Below are 18,420 nucleotides of genomic sequence, written 5' to 3'. Positions count from 1 at the left end.
CTCCTCTTTCATCCCTCTACTCGGTGTCACAACAAGTGAGAGAAAATTTCATCTCCCCTCGGCAACGTTTCAATCCGCCTCCTACGTCTCCGTGTGTGGCGACGGAGCTTCGGTCGCTCTCGTATCACTACACTCCCGGCTCCTGTCTAGCTCTTCAACTCGTCTCCTGCCTGATTTGTACCGAGACTGTGCGTTATTGCAAGTTCTCTTTTACGTTGCATGAAAACCTCAAGCGAAGACATCATGATTGTCCTCCTCTCTCTCCCCACACCTCTTTGCTGAAATTGATAACAAATATAATGTTTCAAACTTTGTCTGGAGGTGATTTCCATGAAGAGATTTGAATAGACGAATCAGAGAAGCGTCACGGTTTATCTGATACCCGATGGGTCCGGTTCATAGGGTTTGCATTATGTATTATGTTATGTTATTTGGTGAGATGTTTTCACACTACAGACATCTATATCGAAAACTTTATTAAGAGGCATCAAGAGCAAAAATTATTCACCTGAAATAAATACTTTAATCTGTTTAGCATGTCTGCACATTATTTAACATTAAATTATTTAAGAAAAAGAAAACAACACAGGAGACGAGTAAGGAGTTTTCATTGATTACAAATACACTGTCTATTTTAAGTGTGTGTATGCATGTTCACACACACACACACACTCTCCATCCTACTTGTTTTCCTCCCTTCAAGAAAAGTACTTTAAATGGTGTTTTTTCAATTCAATCCAGCCGACGCAGGCCGCGGACGTTATCAGTAAACTCTTACGGAATGCAGCACTTGTCCACAGACGATTATGTGCACGCTCCTTCCAAACCTCAGTTCAAGTAGGACCCGAGTTTGGTCAACGTAACACAAAAAGCTTATAATTAGATCCAGAAGCTGGCCCTGTTGAGCGAGGCTCTGGTGAATTCAGACGAGGTTGCTCTGATCTGCGCCGAGCGGCTCGAGCTGTAGGGCCGTGACGCTCGCAGCAGCTCATGCTGTTCTGGGGGGCGCACCAGCTCGTGGTCTCCATGGTAACGGAGGGGTGGTGGGACATGGCAGGGGAGCAATGGGGGCACTACTGCTCTGAGGGTCTTCACCTGGAAGAAAACACACACACACACACACACAATTATTACAGTACTGCTGCAGTATGAGTCATACATCACTGGCTGTGTATACGCCCAATTTCTCAGACACACGGACACACACACACACACACACACACTTAGGAGGATTGCATGTTTTGTTTTTTTTAACCACTACTATTTAAAAATACCAGAGTGGGCGAGATGGGGGTCAAAGCATGCGTCTCATTTATCAATCTCGCACAGAGTGCAGTTAATTGGTTCTTGTACATTAAATTTAGAATCGTTGTACGTACGATGAAATTGAGATGAATGGATTTCGCACTGGCAGGTTGTACACACAAGTGGACATAATTAATCTTAAGAAATCCTAGTACTCGGTTGTCACCGTGTTCATGTCACATGAGTGATTATATCGACACGCCTTCATTAAAGCACAGTTAGTATGGTATGTAAACATATGTATCTACCCTGAAAATGAGTGGGTTTTTTTCTGAAGCAGAAACATTTGTAATGTTTAATATTACTATATGTGCTTCACAAATCCAATTTCACAGAATGGAAACTCATTCAATTAGCATAATTTTCCTGATGGCACTCGCAAGCCACAGTGACATTTGGAAAACCCATGAAGGCTGTTTCACATCTGTTGTGCATCAGTATGGGGGAACTGCAGGCAGGTTGGGCCAAGAGCAACGATGCATCCAACATAGCAATCACGAAGATGGGAAATACTTTCTATATCCCTGGTTTCTCTCTGAAACGTGTCCGTAGCCAAAATCTCTATAATCAAACGTCTTGGGAGCCAACTTGGATCCCAACTGATCCAAGTAATGGGTTCTGAAGTGAGAAAATCTAATCTCCGATAAACCTCTCAGAGCTCACTGCTCAGAAACCGGTTCAGTCCTTAAACATGTGCAGCATCCTCCAACAAAACAAAAAATGCTGCATTCATTAACATGCAGCTGAACCGCAAACAATTAAATGTAATTGGACTGAATAAAATGTAATCATATACACACACATGCTAATGAAATCTGTGATTGATTACAGCAGTAAACCGAGTTATCAGCAATTCCGTCCCTGTGAAACGCACACCTTCGTAAAGCTATCCTGAACCGACACGCTGTTCATTTTTAACGCGTGATATGTTCATAAATGTGGGGCCTGGACTGTCACTAGAATGTATAGTGTGAGGTGTTTGTGTGGCGGTGAAGATGATTCAAGAGAAACAAAATCTAGATTACATTGCAGTTATATTAAAGATAGACTGCTGAAATACCTCAGGATGAAGTCGAGGAAAATAATCTCACTACTAGAGTCTCTCAGCATCGCGTCTACTCACTTTTATTTTGGTATTTCTATCAAAATTAAGAACTTTAAAGCTCGGTTTCTGGAAGAAAATTAGTTCACCAGACACCAAAACAATTATTAGGTATGTCAGATTCCACATAAAACTACATAAAAAAATCCATCTGAAAAATTTCCAGCTGAAGGCTGTTAGTTTTACAGAGAATTATCTAAACTCATATGGATAACTAACAGACTAGGATTCCTCTCTTGCTCCTCTATTGAGTCATAAAAGTCCAAAATATTTAGGAAATGATGGGGGGGGGGAGCACAATTTTTTCATTAGATTGTTGTCTGGTCTGTATTACAATAAAGAAAAAGTGACAAGAAAATGCAAATTAATTTCAGTGGCATATTTTAAGGGTGACGTATACGGATTTGCTTTATAGCTCCGCCTTTTAAAGTTTCGACCCAATGTATAATATAAAGTTAACGAGAACAAAACATGCACTGTACTTTCTTTTATTCCATGTAAATGTAATTCGCTAAGGCAGATACTAAGGATCGTGAGTGAGCTGCACACAATCTGAGTAATAACATATTCCATAGTGTTACACACCGATCTGGTCTCGCAGTGTATTCTTGTTTTACGGCGGATGAAAGAGATGGATGCGGCACAGCAGCGTCCGGAGAGCACCAACTCCACCACACTCATCACAATCAGCGGCACCCACAGGATCAGAGTGGTTCCCTGAGAGGAAAGAAAGAGGAGGCTGCTTTCTGTGTGCGTGCCCACACATGATAGCAAGGTTTGATGAAGAGTGACCACTATGCGACAGCAACAATTTCAGCCGCAGTGCTAACAATCAGCTCGCATGGGTCCAGCCAATAAGCAGCGAAAAGAAGAGGAGGGCTTCATTTCACAGTGATGAAAAATACGCTCTCGAAACAAGAGGCGCTCTGTTCTCGTGGAGAAGAGCTGCTGTGAGAGCACACACAATTTGTTTTCATCCAACTTTTTCTGAGAGGAGGCAGGAAGAAGAAGAGAAAAAGGGAAAGTGAAATAAATGGGGGAGATTTCACTGTTTTAGTAGGTATCAGGTATAATTTGATGGGCGTCTCCAGGAAAGATACAGAATTACATAAACGGCATTATTTCTGCAAGATTACAAAATTCAATACAACTCATTCATTTATTCATACAGTGCTTTTTACAACAGACATCATCACAAAGCAGCTTAACAGACGTCCGGATATGGATTTAGATTGGTCAAAATTGTAGCAGGATATCCCAGGCCTTTCCAGAAATACTGGCACCCTTCCCTTTGCGTTAATATCGAATGAATACCACATATTTGGAGTTAAAATAAGCGTGTCACACATGTCATCTGTACCTACTTGATGAAGGTTCCAACCTGGCAAAGTTCTGGAAAAAAATAAGAGTCCACTGCAAAATAATGCGTTTATGTTTTTTTCTTCCATGTGCATGTATTGGTGAGATGAACAGTTTTGTTTCATTTTTTTGGGAACTGCTGACAATATTTCTCCTAAATTCATAATATAACTATTGTTATTTAGAGTGTATATTTAAAGGAAATGACAACACATCAAAATAACCCAAGATCATTCAGTATTAATAACTCAAATAAAACAAAATGCAAAGAATTTGTAAACAAACTGTGTTAATGCTTTGGCTAAATAACATTAAGAAATCAGTATTTGGTGGAATAACCCCGATTTGCATGCGTTTTGGCTCCATGCGCTCCACCAGTTTTTTACATTGCTGTTGGGGAACTTTATACCACTCTTTTCGCAAAAAAGCAAACAGCTCAGCTTTGCTTGATGGTTTGTGACCATCCGTCTTCCTCTTGATGACATTCCAGAGGTTTTCAATAGGGTTCACATCTGGAGATTGGGCAGTGGTCTCTTATTATTTTCCAGAGCGGTATATAAAAATAAATATAGAGTTTATGGGTCTTAATTGAATTGAAAAATCCAAAAGCTACTCTGTTATTCCAGTAGGGGGCAAAATAGATCTATAAAATCAGGGCCATAAATTCAAGTTACTGTGCTACATGACTGTAAAGACAGTAAAATGTGCTATATGATATATTTCTTGCTATATAACTAGCTGACGATTTGACATACAATGGTAAAAATCATAATTTGGAGATTTTTCAGTAATGAATTTGGTCTCTTTAACTGTTTTGTAGGCTTATTGGCTTATGTATTGAGAATTTATCTTCCAGATGAATACCGAAATTAACACATTTAAGAGGCGTTATGATTTACATATTTATTAAAGATTGTTCTGGCTCGGCTTGAAAACGGACTAAATGTAATGTGGCCCTTCATATTAAATGAGCTAAAATATATTATAAAATTGTTTTTGACTTCCTGTTTAAAAAATCTCTCGGCTAATAAGTTTTCACATGCATTACCTGACTTGTGCAGGTCAACAGCCATCTGTCCATTATGTACTAAAAGCTATTTGATTTTTTCCCTCCGTGATGTATGAATTTCATATATAAAATGATCTAAAAACATTATGAATTTCTTTGCATTTAAAAAGACAAGCTTTAAGGAAAACTGGCAGATTTATATTTGTGAGAATATTCCATTATTAATAAATAATAGTGAAAAAAAAGAAAGAAAAAGAAATAGTGCAAGAATGATTTTGTAAGTAGCTTATGGTGAATCGCTGTATCTGCTCCTTGAAGGGTGCCAATACTTTTGGAGTCTGCGTATGCCTAAAAGTGTTTCTCCAAAGCAAATTCCAACATCTGTCGATTTTTGTGGCTACCGCAATGCCATTTATTTTAATGAATTATAAATAAGCTTCCTATTAGCCGTAATGTAACCTGTAATATCATTTTTGTGCTTTGGTTCAGTAAAGCACGAAGTACATCACCAGCCTCTTCCCAATAGTTCTTATCATTAGCAAACATTATTACCTACTACCATGTAAGTATTTCTCATCCAGTGCATTTCAAGGCTTATCCCCCAACGTCTACTACAGCCAAATTAGATCACAATTTACAGCCAGGTTATGTAAAGAATAATCATGCATTTACCTTAACTCTATTGGACAAAGGAGACTGCAATAATATAATGTTATTTCTGTTTTTTTAAAGAAACAAATGACTTCTATAAGGACATTTTCCACACAGTGAATGACTGTAATATCATACTGTTCAGTGTCAGACCAGTTACTCACATAAATACGTGTGGGGTCAAAGGGACACTCATAAGTGATGCTGAAGTAGCTCATGTTGTCAGGTAAGTTGCAGTGGAGCAGAAGGCCTTTAGTGCCGTAAATTAACGTCCAAACCAGAGCGACGAGCAGCCCGACGACCGAAGCAGCAGCCAGCACGCCCCCTACTGCACTCAGCATGCACACCCACCACGTCTGAACAAACAAGAGGCATTAAGGTACAAACAGATCAATAAAACAGCCCTCTGAACATATTACTGACTAACATTCAAACACTAGTACCAAACAGATTGAATAATCCTGTTACAAGGTCACACACTGTTCAATTTCTGAACTGTTTATTTCTAGAATCTCTCATTATTGATGCCTCTTTATTAGATTCATTTTGTCAGCGGACTGTGTAAGTACTCTTCTGTTGTGATGATGTGAGATGTAGGTGAATCGCAGGTAACTTACTACGGCAAGTAGTGTGAATGAGCTGTCACTATAGCAATGGTAGTGACAATAAATTAGAATAAGTGCATTAATGGAAACCATAGAAAGTATAGAAAGTCCATCATTTATGTTACGATTATAACCTACTGACAGAGCTGCACTGTTGTAGAAAATAAATCACCTTCTGATTAAACAAGTTAACAGCATTTTGGTATCTGTTACTGTAATCAACACACAAACTCTTAAAATATACATTTTTTTAATTTTTTTTATCACCATTTCCCCCAATCCTGATGTTTGAATGTGAACATTAACTGAAGCTCTTGACCTGTATCTACGTGACTGTATGCATCGCACATGACAGGCTGACATGAGAGAGAGAGAGAGAGAGAGAGAGAGAGAGAGAGAGAGAGAAGGACGAGAGTGAGAGAGAGAAAGACGGACAAGAGAGAGAGAGAGAGAGAGAGAGAGAGAGAGAGAGAGAGAGAGAGAGAAGAGAAGGACGAGAGTGAGAGAGAGAAAGACGGACAAGAGAGAGAGAGAGAGAGACAACAGACACGAGAGAGAGAGAGAGACAGAGAGGAGAGAGAGACAGAGAGAGAGAGGGAGAAAGATGAGAAAGACAGAGAGAGACAGAGAGAGAGAGAGAAACAGAGAGAGAGAGAAAGACGAGAGAGAGAGACAAGAGACGAGAGAGAGAGAGAGAGAGAGAGAGAGAGAGAGAGAGAGAGAGAGCGCTTCAGTAATAATCATAGTGGCATTAAAAGAAATACATTTTTTATGCAACATACAAAGTCTTTTTTCCCCTCTGTAAACTTTGTTCTAAATTTAATACAGAAGTTCTCTGCAGTAACTCTGGATTTTTTGTCCTATAATTTCTATCTAATTCTATTTTTGTTTATTTTATTTTTTATGTTCTTGTTTTGCCATACTTTGTATTATTTAGACTGTTCCCCCGCCCTTATTTACTTCACTGAGCAGCATCTGTAAGTATCAAATACATTAATCGTTATGGCTATTAAAATTTACTTTACTGACCATCAGTGACGTGTACATGCACCACAAGAGGGCGACACCGCCAGTATAAACACAGAGCACACGAAAATTTAAAGGATATCTGTCTCAAAAAAACAAAAAAGTCAGGGTTTTTCTGAACAAAACATCATGATGATTAAAGAGGACTAAATAGTTAAGATGTTCTTGGAAGGCCTCATCTTTCAAGGAAGTGTCTGAGACTAGTATCAGATTATAAAAGCTTATGAATTTTAGGGTCAACATATAAGATTGCTAATAATAATAATCTGCAATCAACTGAGGAATCCTTTAAAACAAAGATGAGATTTAAAAAGAAAAGAGATCATAGTAAATGCTTTTAGTGATCAACTACAGCTTGAAGAATCAGATGAAAAATTACAGACTTACCAGAACTCGGTTTTTCTCATTTCTAGAAAGGACTATAGTGAGGATTCCAACCAAGATTCCCTACAGAGACATTAGGGAAAGAAATACACAAGAATAGATAAAGGACTAAACAAACTGCATTATAATATTTCTACATTTCTTACAGATCTTCATCCCTGCAATAATGGTAACATGGTGGTGGCTATGCATAACTCAGTGAGCATAAAGAGGAAAAAAGTGTCCGTCTTCAGTAGTGGGATGTTTAGATGGTAGCTTGAGTAGGTTTTAAAACATGGAAAAAACATCTAGTATGATTATATACAAGCTTCCAAATTAATATGGACTTGTGCATAATTAGGACAAAAATCAGTGCACCAAGTCTTCCTATGACCCTGATTTCATTCAGGTCACACTGCCCCTGTAAATGACTTCTATTGACGCTGGATATTTGTGCTCACTGGGTTGAGATGTTTGTTTGTTTTGGCATGTCTCACCACAAGGCCAGCAGTTAGAGCCAAAATGTTGGAGATGGCGTACTCCAGCGTCTGGGTGTCTTGGCCGATATGTCTCAAAACTGTGCCATGGACCAGGGCGGCCAACAGGAAATTCAAATGTCCCACCAAAACCATACCCAGCCCCATCTTCATTAGAGACTTGGGGCCCTGTAGAGTGGCACAGGACACTCCTGCAAAGAAGTTAAGTCAAATTGCATAGTCAAAACTACTATTGTCATACTAAGAAAGTCTTCCTTCTAGTGAAGGTCTTCCTAAAGCTGTTCATGTGTAGTTTCATCAAAGTTTGATGAAACTACATATGCATGAGTTCTGCACTGGAGCAGACATGCATGTGCATATAGTGTCATTTTCCTGGTAGTTAAAAAACAGGGACCAGTTCTGTACTCACGGTCTCTGCCACTGCACTGAACATGCAGCGTCTGGATCAGACATCCACTAACTGCTTCAAATCGAATCTGGCACAAAGTCAGTAACCTAGAAACCACTCACTAATCACAAAAGCCCTTTATAGTGGTGAAACATACCAGAAAACCCAAAAAGCAATAAGTCACTTTCTAGTGAAGTAACAATTAGATGGAAGACATGCCTCAGCTGGAACCAAAAACCTGAGGCCTCGAGACTTGACTAATGTCTCTAGAGACTTGTCAGCATCCTCAGTGTTTATTGGAGGAGTGCAATGATGCTGTGCCTGCAGCCACTTCTGAGAGATTCTTCTGTAGAGATTTAGTAATAGTAACTACCATGTTCAAATCATGACTCACCCCTGTCCCTCTCATCGCCTGTCCCCACCAAGTTGTCACTCTAACCCAGTGGTGGGCCATGCATTTCACACCTAGGCCTTCACTGATGTCCTTCCTGAATTAATCCACCTCTATACCATCATTATGACGCCACGGCAATAGATACTAATCAACCGTTAAATAGCAAAGTAAAAAAAAAAAAATTAGGCTACAGTATTTCACACCTTACAAGGAATAGTCTATTTTATTACAGTCCGCCTTGAAAATGCATTTGTAAGGATGTCTGCGACCAAATTGATTTCTTCTCCTCTGTCAGCCATTGTGAGTTAAAAAATATATATTTTATTTAGGTTGTGCAGTTCGCTGCCTCTGACTCCTCCAATTATCCAATCAAAGGATGGGAAATTGCAGACGTAACTGTATGCCTGCTAGATGGCCCCAGTGACAAGAACTCGAAATCTGATTGGTTAATGTAACAATTTCATTGCCACGGGTGCCTTCACTATTGATTCTGAAGGCCTTAAGGATTCTTTCACTCTGGCAACACATGATGTCAGCCACTGGCTGAAATATGATTGGATAAATACTCTTATCATAAATATACACTACTGGAAGCAGCGCAACCAAGAGAAAATCTATGACTATTGGGAATAATTTAATACACATTCATGTAATATTAAATATATTAAAATGCAAGTCAGTGATTCAGATCACTGCTGTTTAGGCCAGCAGAGAAGGCCTTGCTGGCCCTAATGGTCCACCACTGCTCTAACCCAACAGTGGACACCTTTACGATATTCAAGAATACACCCTAGATTAGAACAAAGATGGCAGACTCTGTCCATTTCTATAATGAAAACTTCTACTTTCCTTTCCTCATGCCAATGTCCTCAGATATGTTTCATGCGGTGCAGACCTCCTTTCAAGGTTTACTCTCTAAGGAATTCAAAGGTCTAGCCTTTGACCTTTTCTTTTGCCATTGGTGTTTTCAAAATGTAATCAAGTGGCCTTGTCAGTGGAGGCAATAGGATACGAGCCAATGCATCTGTGGAACCCAACCAAACAGCAGGCTTATTGGGACATGTCCAACTTCTTCTCAAACATGATCCTAATCAGTATGTTTACATACAACAAAATATACTGGTAGTAATCGGATTGATGAGCCATCATGTAAACAGCTCAATTGGTCCTATTGAGCTTGAGTCGAATGAAATTTTAATCAGAGCGAAAGTAGTGGTGCAGATCTTAAACAAAGAAAAAAAAATACCTGATTAAATTAGCCATGTAAAATGAACCTGAATAAAAAAAATACCTCAGTGGCGAGAGGTGCTCTGCACAGTTTGTTAGAAATATATGTACTGCACATGTAAATGCATTATTTTAAATCATATTACAGTCTTTAATGTACATATAGACTGTATTTTCAGAATCAGCAATTGAATTGATTGAGTTAATTCATATTTCTGGAAATTACCACATAAGAACATAACTAATATGAACTCAGAAAAGAGTTTCTTCACAGACACCAGTCACACAATAAACAGACATGAATCATGGGAAAAGGTTTAGCAAGGAGCAGAAAATCTGTGCTACTGATCTACTGTTCTACAAAGTTATCATCATGCTTTGTTTTAACCCAGGAACTACAATCGACTCCAAAAAAAACCCCTAAACGTTTCATTTAACCATGTGTTGATTCCACATGTACCCGTGGTTCTACATACAGTCAGGGTTCATTATCATCTAGGACCAGCAAGAACTCAGAGAGAAGGGGACAGCTATAACGACAGCAGTATGTACCGCAAATGTTACGTCTAACGGCACTTTCTGGCAGTGTTTAAAGGTATGCGTGCAGACAAACGAAAGGTATGCTGGTCATTTTCATTCCTCTGGGGCTTATCTGGGGTTTACAGTGAAATCACAGTTACATACATATCTTTTCTCAGTAAAGTTAAAAAAAGGAAAAGAAGATTATATCACCATATATATGCTATAGTCATGGTATTTCTTTAAGTACTGTCTCTTGAATGCTATTGGTTCTTAGCCAGCAGTAGTTTTAAATGCACTATACTCTTTCTTTTTGGAGAGTAAGCCCAAGTCTAGCAACTCAACTTTATAGGCAAGACACCTTAAATTCTACTTTAATTAAAAAAAAATACAAATACCTACTTTTGTCACAGCTGAATGCAAACATGCTTAATATGGTCTTTACGTTTAGAAACAAGCTAAACTGGTGATGGCGCATGGACTTCTACATAGATACATGATATATGCGCATGGGTTCAAATCTGTTGTGACTTAATGCGATGAAAAACAAAATCCAGAACTCGGGAACCCTAAAAAACAGAACTCCATGTCAACATGCCCTAATCCTTTATTGTGTTTAGCAAAAGCCTATTACAACATGAATGCAATGTAACTGGTTTGTTGAGTATTTCAGCAGATGACACATAAAAAAACACACTAAGGAGAAAGTTCTCAACAACTACCAGCTCAGGATTGAAGAAGTGAAACCCTTCATTATAAAGACTTCAGTTTCACACTTGTCATAAATTAGGCAGAATATATCCCACTAGCTCCAGGGGGAAAATCACTAAAGCCCTAAAATACAGAACTGAGACACTGTGTATTATTTTCTGTCTAAAGTCACAGCTTAATAAGTCCAGTATTGATTACGCACTGAGGTCAGGGCAAAGACTGCTTCATCAAAAAAAAAAAAGTCATCTCTGTTAATCATTACACATCTTCAGTGTGCTTTTCTGCCTCAACCCAAATCGTTCACATTTCACTGGGAACAGAAAGGCTTCAGTGAGTATTAGAGGAAACCTGAACAGCGCTGGTAATTATTAAAACCATTAAAAGAGGTTATAAACATTTGTTTTGGTGCAACACAATCATGACAAAGTGTACAAAATGAATGAGAACACAGATGCAGGCTCTGCACCATACACCTGGAATAAATCAAACACACAGTAACCTGATTTGCACAAGCTACTTCTGTTTAGAAATCTGGTTTAGATATTTTCTGGTGTGTACTCTTTAATTTGCGTTTAGTGATTTAGTCATCGAGCCTTTAACAGTGACTTCAGTACTTCATTGAGTTAAAATGGCACAGTTATCAGTCATCAGTCTTCTATATGTATTTGGTGCTCACCTGAATGATCCATTTTGTTCCGCGTCTTCAATGGCACTTAAGGCATCATAAATAGTTATACATACAAGTTATACACAATCTTCCAGCACGACGACGGAAATTTACACAAATCTTCACATAAAGCTCCACACCTGACCCGGTTCAGCAGCTAGGAGCAGTGCTGCTGAATGGCAATGCACTCAGCTGTTAGAAATAGTGCGCATGCGCAGAAAGACGCCTCTTTATTTAACGTCAGACAAGAAATTGTTGATGCTGAAAATGGCTATTTTAGTGTTTCGTATTATTAGGTTGTGTACACTAAATGATTCGAATCTCTTTGTCACTGTTTGCAACTGTCTCGTGTAGCTGATTGGTATCTCGTGTAAATGTTTCTATTTATTTATTTATTTATTAATTATTATTATTATTATTATTATTATTATTATTATTATTATTATTATTATTTACGGCACAGTGTTTATTACCACCATTATGGCTAAAATTAAGTGTGTGATATGTGTACTGACTAAGCCATATGATTTAATTTGCTGTATGTGATTTCATATCGTTATATGGCTACCTATAATTTAAGGATTTTCTCACTCAGGTGTTGGGCTTGACCCCTTAGTTCCAGTGAAAGGAACTCTTAATGCTTCAGCATACCAAGACATTTTGGACAATTTCATGCTCCCAACTTTGTGGGAACAGTTTGGGGATGACCCCTTCCTGTTCCAACATGACTGCACACCAGTGCACAAAGCAAGGTCCATAAAGACATGGATGAGTGAGTTTGGTGTGGAGGAACTTGACTGGTCTGACCTCAACCCGATAGAACACCTTTGGGGTGAATTAGAGCGGAGACTGCTAGGCCTTCTCAACCTGTGCCTGACCTCACAAATGCACTTCTAGAGGAATGGTCGAACATTCCCATAAACACACACCTAAACTTTGTGGAAAGCCTTGAAGAGTTAAAGCTGTTATAGCTGCAAAGTATGAGCCATCTCCATATTACATTCATGTGCATGTAAAGGCAGATGTCCCAAAACATAGCCATCAGGTCCTAATGATTCTGTGTAAGAAGAAGAGGAGTTATGTTTTAACAAATCTTCGAAAAATTAAAAGATAATGACTGTACATGTGCTGAACTGAATGAATACCAAACCAGCAACACTGCTCCAGTTAACCAGTCTCCTGGTTCAGGCGGATTAGAAAGAGCAGATAAATCTTAAACCTTTGATTCCAAGGCCTCACTTTCCTTCTCATGTACACGTTTGGATACAAGGAAAAGGCCCAATCCACCGCTCACCACAAGGTGGAGAAAATCTTTAAAAATAAATAAATGCATACATAAAAATAATATACAACGTACTTAATGCTAGAGGGCGCCGTTTTTATGTTTTTCAAAACATAACATTTTTCGATGTAATACATAAAAAGACACGAGAAAATGATCAATTATTTACTTATATAATTTATTATTTTATGCATCTTAACAAAAGTGTCTTCTGGTAGTCTATAAATCTAATATTTGCTTTAATGGCTAAGAGTGACAGCCAGTAACTACAATAGATCAATATAATACTACTACTACTACTACTACTACTACTACTAATAATAATAATAATAATAATAATAAAAATTTTCTATATTCTAATTTTTTGTCCAAAATGCCTAACTTGGTTAAAGAACAATGTATTCTATGGTCATGTATTCACTTTAAACATACAATGAAAAGTAGGTTATATGATTCCAAGATTAGAGGAAAAATGATAAGAATTATAAATAGATCAGGATAAAAAAGTACATTTTTTATCTGCTCTTAAAAAGCTGTGTTTCTGGGTCACTCTTCCAGATTTTAGGGATATTATTACAATATTACTTTCCACCAGATGTTGTCACGGACATAGCGTTATAAATATATCATTTTATAAACTATAAATTTTTTCAAATGACTCATGTATAAAAACATAATCTTCTGCCTGAGTCTGTCATTTTAAGGTTGCTTTTCTGCCTTTTCAGGACAAGCTAACTTGTAGTCGATTGTGTTCATTGGCATGTTACACTCATCACATGCCGACTCTCCACACCCCCTGCGTTTGGTGACAAGGCTCCCTTTTTGGGTGAGATGCAAAATGCGCATGGCGATCAAGTAGAAGATCTCTGTCACATTCAGGACTATGCAGATGGCTGAAGCCCCTACCATGAAGTATGTGAAGACCCTTTTCTCAGTGGGCCTTGCTATGTAGCATGTCACCTGTCTGCAGGGTTCAACATCACACACCACGCTGCGAGGCATGTCAAAGTTGTTGTAGATCATATGCAACAGGTAGAGGAATCCCACCTCTACGCCCGTCTTGACAAACAGGCTAATAAGATACGTCCACCACAGACCTCCATGTTTCTGTCCCGGGTTGTCGTAGAGCTTGGCCCCGTCATGATGTGTAAGCTGATATTTGCGCTCGCGATCTTCACGGTACCACACATGCATTACAACCAAGAAGGAAGGGCAGGTGACAAAGATGAGCTGTAGTGCCCAGAGCCGTGTGTGTACAATGGGGAAGAAGTAGTTGTAGCAGGCATTGGGACAGCCAGGTCTTTTGGTGTCGCAGTCAAATTCTTTCTGGTCATCGACCCACACACGCTCAGCAGCCACCACAAACACCATGACCCGGAACACGAACACCAGCGTCAGCCAGACCCGTCCGAAAGCTGTGGAGTATTTATTTACTCCACTGAGGAGGGATTCTAAAGTCTTCCAATCCATGTCAGCACAAGATTTGTCTTCTGTGAGATAGTGAGTCTACAGTTCAATATCAATCTGTTCTTTATGGAATCAAGGAAGCTGTAGATGTTGCCTTCTTCGGAGGATGCAAGTGACTGACAACAATCACAGGAAACCTTTATAAACCAATACAAAAAAACATGTCTTATTATTCCATGTCTGCTTAAATACTTTCGTTTTGATATTAACAATTTAGTTTATTAAAAACAAATCCTACTATTTGGATAAAGCAGCATTATTATTAACAGTTTCCCAAACCGGGTGCCAGAGTACCCTCTGTCCTGCACATTTTTGTACTTTCCCTCCTCTAACAATCCCACTTTCAACTAATCAGCTGGTTATCAGCCCAAGCTGAGTTGAATTAGGTTTGTTAGAGCAGGAAAAACACTACCATGTGTAGGATATGGTGAACCAGGGCTGGAAAGCTGTGGATTACATGATTGTTGCTGTCTTTTTAATACCTAAAAGATGACACACCAATGTGTGACATCCAAAAAAATAGATATATACAAACAATAAATATAACCAAGGTATCATACCTTTAATTTTCCATCGATTTGAGTCTGATGTCTAGATCTTCGCCTCACTCTTACACTCACTAGCAGCACTTTGTGTGTCCACAGGTTTTGTCCTGTGTTTCAATAAGAGGTGTGGCTTTGACACTTTAAAACTTTATCTTGACGTTGGCTTGATATGGGAGGAAACTTTTAAAGTGACAAAAAATAAGCCCACTACAATCTGGCTTTGGGTAAAAAATATCTTTATCTTATTCATTTGGATTTATCAGGCATATACATTCTATATTAATAAACATTTATATGAATAGAAATCTTTCACCAGACCTTTACATGACAGCATCCCTTCCAGACCACCACACTAAAGTGGACAGTGGTGGCTTAAGTGACTAATGCTCTGGGGTGTTGTTCAGAAGATCAGGGTTCAGGCTAACACTATTGGGCCATTGAGCAAGGCCCTTAACCTTCTCTGCTCTAGAGGCACTGTACCATGGCTGTCCCTGAGCTCTGACCTCCAAAGCTGGGATATGTAAAGAAAAGATTTCTACTCTGTAGTAATGTGTGACAATAATAAAGTCTTCTTCTTCTAAATCGTAGTAAATTCGCTTGGATACTCATTTCATGTTTCATATCCCATGTTGTGGGAGACATGAAAAACTTTATCATGGATATTATCACATCCTGCATGACTGTTCAAGAATGAAGCTTATCTGAATCCGTCATTGTGAAATAATATTTACCTTCATTTTGGTGCCTGGCTGCTCCAGTCAACCTCCTTCAAGTCTTGTTTACTCAAGAAATGCAACTGTATAACAAAAGGTCTGGACTTGAATACGTACATAAAGACATGAATATGTACCATAAAGCTAATGAGCTATTATTTTTTAATTTCATGTGAGTAATAGAGGATGGAGCAGACAGAAATGTGCTGATTAATCAGGTTGTTTGTCTTTCAGGGAGTTTCTTTTAAACCTCCAGCCATTGCTAAATGATCTGATAGTGGGTGCTGATTTCTCCATTGTACCTTTAAATAATAAATACACACACACACACACACACAATCTCACACACACACACCTTTGCACATGCACTGTTTAAAGCACCACCATCAGGGAAACTATGATATTAAATGATCTCTGTGATTTTTATTCAGTTTTATTCAGTAAATACTATCACAATATATCATTAATTTTATATGTTATAATGTTATATGATTAATAATTTAAGAGGTTATAATTACTGATTTATGAAAGTAGCCCATTAACACTAATCCTCTCATGTGTTTACTAGAGACAGTTAGCAGAATGAGTGTTTGATTTTCTCAGTTCTTGCCAAACAGCACAAGAAGTATCAATCTGCATATAATAGTTTTTTATTTAAAGTTTAGTTTTATTACATTCTTCAGTCATACATTTTCATCTTGGTCAGGGTTGTGGTGGATCTGGAGGCAGTGTCCCAGGAACACTGGGTGTGAAGCAGGGGAATTTACTGCAGTTTATTACAGAGCACACTCAGTGACACCTAGGAGTAATTTCAGCATGTTTTTGGACATTGGGAGAAAACTGGAGAGCAACATCATCACAGTGGGAACATGTGGAACACCAAACAAACAGTGTTTATTACAGTAGATCTATAAATAATATGATATACTGTACAACATCAGATGCAAAACCGGTATCAATGCATTTAATCATTCTGCTTTTAATAAAATAAACTAGAACTTAAACAAGTAAAGCAAGCTCAAGAAACTGGATAAAAGTATAGTCTTATACATCAGACATTAGACAAAAAAAAGGCATTCTTATGAAACATTGATGAATATAATATTCAATATTCAATCAAATCTCTGTTGGTCATTTATGAGATGGCTGCACTGTACGCAGGAGCACTCATATTTTTAGTTGTAGAATGGCTGTTAGCTTTGTCGACCAATGACATCTCCATCATGTTATCCTGATTATGTCTTATAGCCTGCGAAGAGGTCAAAGCATTGTGTCTGTCATGTTTGTTGAGTTTGTACGACACGACACATTCATGGCAGCGCTTAAAAATGAGGTAGAGTATCTCACAAAAGGTCAGCAGGATACAGACCAAGCTGACCACCACTAGGAAGATGGTGAATATACGCTTCTCTGTAGACCGGCTGATGTAGCAGTCAGTCACCTGAGGGCAGGGAGCCTCTTGACATCTCACCAGCAACGGAAAGAAGGTGGCCTCATAGATGTAGAACACAAGAAAGATGAACATGGCGTCCACTGCCATCTTGAATATGAGGCTGAAGAGATATGTCCACCACAGCCCCCCTTGCTTCTTGCTGGTGTCTGTGTAGAGATGAGGACAGTCCTCACCGTACTTCTGCTGGTGCTTCCGCTCACGGTCGTCCCTGTATGCCACGTGCAGGACCACCAGGAGAGAAGGGCATGTGACAAAGATGAGCTGGAGTGCCCACAGGCGAGAGGGAGATATGGGAAAGAAATGGTCATAGCAGACATTGTGGCAGCCTGGCTCTCTGGTGTTACAGTCGAACTCCTTCTGCTCATCACCCCACACCTTCTCAGCAGCCACCAGCAGCACCAGCAGACGGAAGATGAAAACCACGGACAGCCATATGCGACCGAAAGCTGTCGAGTATTTATTGACGCCACTGACGAGGCCCTGAAGAAAAGCCCAGTTCATTTTCACGCTACAGGATACGAGTTGTTGTGCGGTTGGCTCCTAACACTTGCTCCAGCTCCAACTGTGTGAGGTGTGCCACTCACTGCAGCTCTTATGTGGACAAGAGGTGACCAACCCAATGAAGTAAGTAAATAAAACAGTGTGAGTGTGTGAAAGAAAGAGAGAGAGACTAACTAGATAACAAGCAAACACTGGGATGCCTTGCTAACTTATGCCAAGTGTCAAAACTTGAAAACTGGTTCTTGACATAAGATCTCAGTTTATCTGATTAAATAAAATCATTTTGAAGGTTGTGGTATTATGCAGGGTGAGATGCTGACCTCAGTTACCTATTAGCATGCTACAGAAAATATCTGTAAAGCATTTTAATTTTGCCAAGGCAATATTCTTCCAGAAAAAATCATGCTGGGTAAGGAGTCAGTTTAACAAACACTGTGATAAAAACAGTCAGTCTGTTTTTACCACAAGTTGTCTAAAATCTTTTTGCTTTGATCAAGTAGTTGAATAAATCCTTGCCACTGTGAAACAGACAAACCTAATAGCTGGGGTTTGTAATCAGATATTGGTGTTCAAAATATCAGTGATGCTCTTGCACGGCACTCAGAATTGAATCCTTAAATTGAATTTTTCTCTGTT

The 18,420-nt window shown here is 38.8% G+C and overlaps 3 protein-coding genes across 3 annotated transcripts; all 3 read right to left on the bottom strand.

Moving 5' to 3' along the window:
* Positions 1 to 870: 870 nt before the first annotated feature.
* On the bottom strand, positions 871 to 12,022 carry tmem54b (transmembrane protein 54b). The gene is made up of 6 exons (XM_058378076.1): positions 11,833 to 12,022; positions 7,918 to 8,108; positions 7,445 to 7,504; positions 5,591 to 5,782; positions 2,993 to 3,124; positions 871 to 1,095 (listed from the first exon to the last, which is right to left on the bottom strand). The coding sequence occupies exons 1-6, from the start codon at positions 11,843 to 11,845 to the stop codon at positions 880 to 882; spliced, it is 804 nt and encodes a 267-aa protein (XP_058234059.1). The 5' UTR covers positions 11,846 to 12,022; the 3' UTR covers positions 871 to 879.
* A 1,251-nt stretch (positions 12,023 to 13,273) lies between these two features.
* LOC131345265 (gap junction beta-3 protein-like) lies at positions 13,274 to 15,604 on the bottom strand. Its single transcript, XM_058378077.1, has 2 exons — positions 15,133 to 15,604; positions 13,274 to 14,709 (listed from the first exon to the last, which is right to left on the bottom strand). Exon 2 carries the CDS (start codon positions 14,573 to 14,575, stop codon positions 13,805 to 13,807), a length of 771 nt encoding a protein of 256 aa, XP_058234060.1. The 5' UTR covers positions 14,576 to 14,709; positions 15,133 to 15,604; the 3' UTR covers positions 13,274 to 13,804.
* Positions 15,605 to 16,500: 896 nt separating this feature from the next.
* On the bottom strand, positions 16,501 to 18,056 carry LOC131345197 (gap junction beta-4 protein-like). The gene has a single exon (XM_058377977.1). It carries the CDS (start codon positions 17,782 to 17,784, stop codon positions 16,966 to 16,968), a length of 819 nt encoding a protein of 272 aa, XP_058233960.1. The 5' UTR covers positions 17,785 to 18,056; the 3' UTR covers positions 16,501 to 16,965.
* Between the last annotated feature and the right edge of the window lie 364 nt (positions 18,057 to 18,420).

This window comes from Hemibagrus wyckioides, linkage group LG24, assembly GCF_019097595.1.
Source record: "Hemibagrus wyckioides isolate EC202008001 linkage group LG24, SWU_Hwy_1.0, whole genome shotgun sequence".
In the NCBI taxonomy this organism is placed as follows: domain Eukaryota; kingdom Metazoa; phylum Chordata; class Actinopteri; order Siluriformes; family Bagridae; genus Hemibagrus; species Hemibagrus wyckioides.
Note: the sequence above shows the minus strand (reverse complement) of the source record. Positions and strands in the feature narration are given on the sequence as shown.

Coding starts and splice junctions, on each gene's coding strand:
- tmem54b (XM_058378076.1), bottom strand. Junction 7,505..7,917: donor CTCTAACTGCTGGCCTTGTG/GTGAGACATGCC, acceptor ATGTCTCTGTAG/GGAATCTTGGTTGGAATCCT. Junction 5,783..7,444: donor ATGAGAAAAACCGAGTTCTG/GTAAGTCTGTAA, acceptor TTGTTTGTTCAG/ACGTGGTGGGTGTGCATGCT.
- LOC131345265 (XM_058378077.1), bottom strand. CDS start 14,575: ATGGATTGGAAGACTTTAGAATCCCTCCTCAGTGGAGTAAATAAATAC.
- LOC131345197 (XM_058377977.1), bottom strand. CDS start 17,784: ATGAACTGGGCTTTTCTTCAGGGCCTCGTCAGTGGCGTCAATAAATAC.